General features: G+C 47.4%; 1 protein-coding gene across 1 annotated transcript in view; it reads right to left on the bottom strand.

Annotated features, from left to right (window-relative positions):
* Window positions 1–2,491: 2,491 nt before the first annotated feature.
* Window positions 2,492–3,501, bottom strand: part of MGAT2 (mannosyl (alpha-1,6-)-glycoprotein beta-1,2-N-acetylglucosaminyltransferase) — a 2,854-nt gene continuing 1,844 nt past the window's right edge. The window contains exon 2 of the mRNA XM_009893927.1: window positions 2,492–3,497. Within this exon, the coding sequence (XP_009892229.1) occupies window positions 2,628–3,497 (870 nt within the window). The 3' untranslated portion in view covers window positions 2,492–2,627. The remainder of the gene's footprint in view (window positions 3,498–3,501) is intronic.

The raw sequence follows: 3,501 nt of genomic DNA, 5'->3' as shown, positions 1-3,501 counted from the left end.
TTTAATTATTTTAGGATTTCCTTCTGTTGTTTGATACTTACTGTGACTTCCACATGGTGGTTTATGACTTCGGGGCTAAGAGTAGAACACAGGTTCCTCCTGAAACTGTTTCGTTTACACAGCAACTTAAAATTAATAAAGTTAATAATTTTTGAAGTTAACAGGTCTGAGTTTTCTGATCACATGTATAGGCTCAAATAGTTTTACTTACAAGAAAGATGCAGTTGAAGGTGAAACTGAGCTGGTGGAAGAAAATGCATCTTTATTGTTTACATAACTTTGTTAGTCTCCTGCTACATTACAGGGAGTATTTGTACATATCCTTTTTCTAATGGCTCCCTCAAGAATTGTTGCGTTTAGTCCACCTAGAAATGAGCAGTATTCATCATTTTCCAAACCTTTCATTTTGTGATAACTGCAGGATTAGACTTGCGCTGATTTTTAGCAATCAAATGAAATTTCTAATTACAGGGAGAAGTTCTAATTAGTCTCCTAGAAATAATCAACGTGTATACCATGCATTCCATCCTAGTACATTACTTCAGAACACAGCATCCAACCATACCCCAGGCTGTCAACCGAACAAATTCAATTGCACAATAAAAACATCGTCTCTTGTTGCATGTCTGCTACTACGTATTTACCATTTGTAAAATACATTGACTTTACCCAGATTAGATTTACTTTTCAGAAACAGTTCCCCACGAGCTTCAGTGTCCTGTTTGCTGGTCCATCTCTAAAGTGCGATAACCAAAAGAACATATCTAATAATAATAAACTTTCAGTTCCCTTTCTCATCGCTTCTGAAATAACTTCTCTTTTGCGTGGTGTAAGACACAAATGTGCTTTAGAAGCATTTGACCTGTTTCACAGCTGCTCTGGAATTACTCTTGCATTTCTCTGTTAAATGGGAGTGCTTCCAGTGGGGGTATGTGATGGAAGTTTTACTTGTGTCAGTTTGGTGGCAGCCACAGCTGCCAAAAGCATCTGCCCAGCACAGCACCGACCCGGCTGGGCTGGAGGAGGGTGCGTGGTTTGTGGGGTTACATTTCACCCTGATCAGCTCCATTGCACACTCGCGCAGCTCCTGGGGGGAGGTAGCGCAGGGCTGAGGCACAGGCGCAGCTTCTGCAGCATCAGCCCTGACTTTGTGAAACTGTGAAAACAGAGCAAGTACTGAAGCTGGTACAAAATCACAGCAGTTAAATTACCCCTGGAAAAAAAGAGCCTCGCGGTCAAAATAAACATCTGCGTTGTACTTAGGGTCCTTCACAAAACTTGGCTCTCTCTCAAATGAATGTTTAACTGATGGATTCACAACCCATAAAGCAGGTGACAAATGGTGGTAAAAGGAAAACCTTGTGACGCGCCCTTCCAGGCAGAGCAACTGCTGCAGCCACAGTTCTAAGAGGACCAACCCCATTTTCTCCAATTAAAAAAAATGAAGTTTGGAGTTTTTTTCCTCCAACTCTCTCAGCATAAAATCTACCTCTCAATATTTCATGTCTGTCACGTTAGCGTAGCATTTTCTTTCTCTAACGTACTTCTCTGTTCTTCAAAAAGCTGCTTAGGTGCTACTGCTACCAGTTGTAATTCAAAGTGGAGTGCCATTAAAGCAGCCGTACCGCTAGACTTAAAACAGGCGAGGAAATGTTCGATGGTAACGAACGGCTCTGCTCTCTCCCGCTCATGGCTTTCAGCTCCGGCTCAGTGTATTTCCATTACACAGCAGTATTTTTTACTGGTGGCTTTACACAGCCGACTAATTTGAAAGCAAACTTTTTTTGGAGCCAAACAAAAGAGGTGTCGTGCCACATGTTTGTTACTCTATTCTGCCTCAATTAGCAAGTATCATTAAAAATGTAATGAAGTTAAATGCATATTACTAGAAAGGGTGATGGCATGTGTTCAGCCCTCTGGATTAAAGAGAAGACACCCGCCCCAGCCCCAGTCCTGACTTTCTAGCAACACTAGGATGACATCATCTTTTTGTGAGAGTCAAGAACTTCTCCGGTATTACAAAACAACTGAATTTTATTTTGGCAGAACTAAAAAAATCATATATTTATCTACATTGCAGTAAAAACAATGATTCATATTTTTTTTCCTTCATATATTCATCAACACATTGCAACCAAACCAGGACGCAGGTATCGGGCATGAGGTGACCCCGGGCGGGATGGCCAGCGGGAGGTGCCGGTGGAGGTGGTCTGCGACGCCCGGCTCCCACCGGGCTCCGTCCCCTCGCTCGCTCCTCTCCACCCCAGCACGGCACCGCAGGCACCACCGCTCTGCCCCTGATGGGGGGACCCCCCCACACACCAGAGCACTGTAAGCACCAGAAAAGATGCACTTAAACACAAGTTTTCTCCTCCCAGTAAACACAGCAGCGGGCACTTTTTGCGTAGGGGCTGCGACGCTGCTCTAAGCAGCCTGGCAGCAGCAAGTAACCCGTTTCCAAAACATGGTTGCCGAACATGAAAGATTACTATTTTGGGACACCTTTTACAAGAATGTTTATTCATATTAAAGCAGAAACCAACTCATAAATGCTTTTTATACACGTGTGTGCCTGTAAAAGACAGTACGGAACAACTCAAAAAGAAAAAAGGCTGCGAGAGTGATCCTCACTGGAGTCTGCGGTAACTTTTACAGAGTTCATGGTCCCTAATATCTCCCCACCCTCCGTTTTTCACATGAGGGGAAAGGGGTGCCATGGAGTACCTTTTACTGACACTCATCGTTTCAGGAAACAGGTACTGTTGGTTGCTGTTCAAGAGAGAGTCGATTTTGGCACTCTGGGTGGACGGTCTGCAGGATTTCTTGTGATGCATGCCGCAGTCGCCCGTGTGAAAAATCCTGGGGATTTCAGGAACCAGCACTTTCCAGAACTTTGGAAGACAAGAGACAGTCAAGTGCTGCAGAGTCCAGTCCCAGTTATAGTCATCGTAGGTGCAGAAGGCATCTGTGCACTCGATGAGCTTCTGGTAGGTGTCTCTGCCGAAGGCCATGCCCATGTTGTGCTCGGTGGACTTCCACGTCTTCATCTCCACCTTGTCGGCGCGGCCGGCAAAGCCGCCACGGATGGGGCTGTAAGTGCCCAGGGAGACGATCTGGCACTCGGGGCACTCCCGCTCGCGCAGGGCCCAGAGCTTTTTGAGGACGTGGTAGAAGTCAGGGGCCAGGTAGTGGTCCTCCTCCAGGAAGAGGACGGGCCCGGCGTGCTCCCGCAGCGCCCGCACCCGCTCCCAGACGAAATGCAGCTTCCACCACCAGTGGTGCTTGGTCTGGGAGAAGCGAGCTTCGCGGTAGTGCCCGAAGGAGTCGGGGTACTCGGCGTTGATGCAGCCCAGGCGCAGGGCCGCCGCCTTGCCCACGTCGCGGGGGCAGTCGCGGGGGTCGTGGCCGGGGAACTCGCGGGGGTAGAGTTGGATGCTGAAGGGGAAGAAGACCTGCAGGACGGGGCAGAAGTCCACGCGTGCCGCCAGCCGGTTGAGCTCC

The sequence above is a fragment of the Charadrius vociferus genome, unplaced genomic scaffold (genome assembly GCF_000708025.1).
Source record: "Charadrius vociferus isolate BGI_N301 unplaced genomic scaffold, ASM70802v2 scaffold49, whole genome shotgun sequence".
NCBI lineage: Eukaryota > Metazoa > Chordata > Aves > Charadriiformes > Charadriidae > Charadrius > Charadrius vociferus.
Note: the sequence above shows the minus strand (reverse complement) of the source record. Positions and strands in the feature narration are given on the sequence as shown.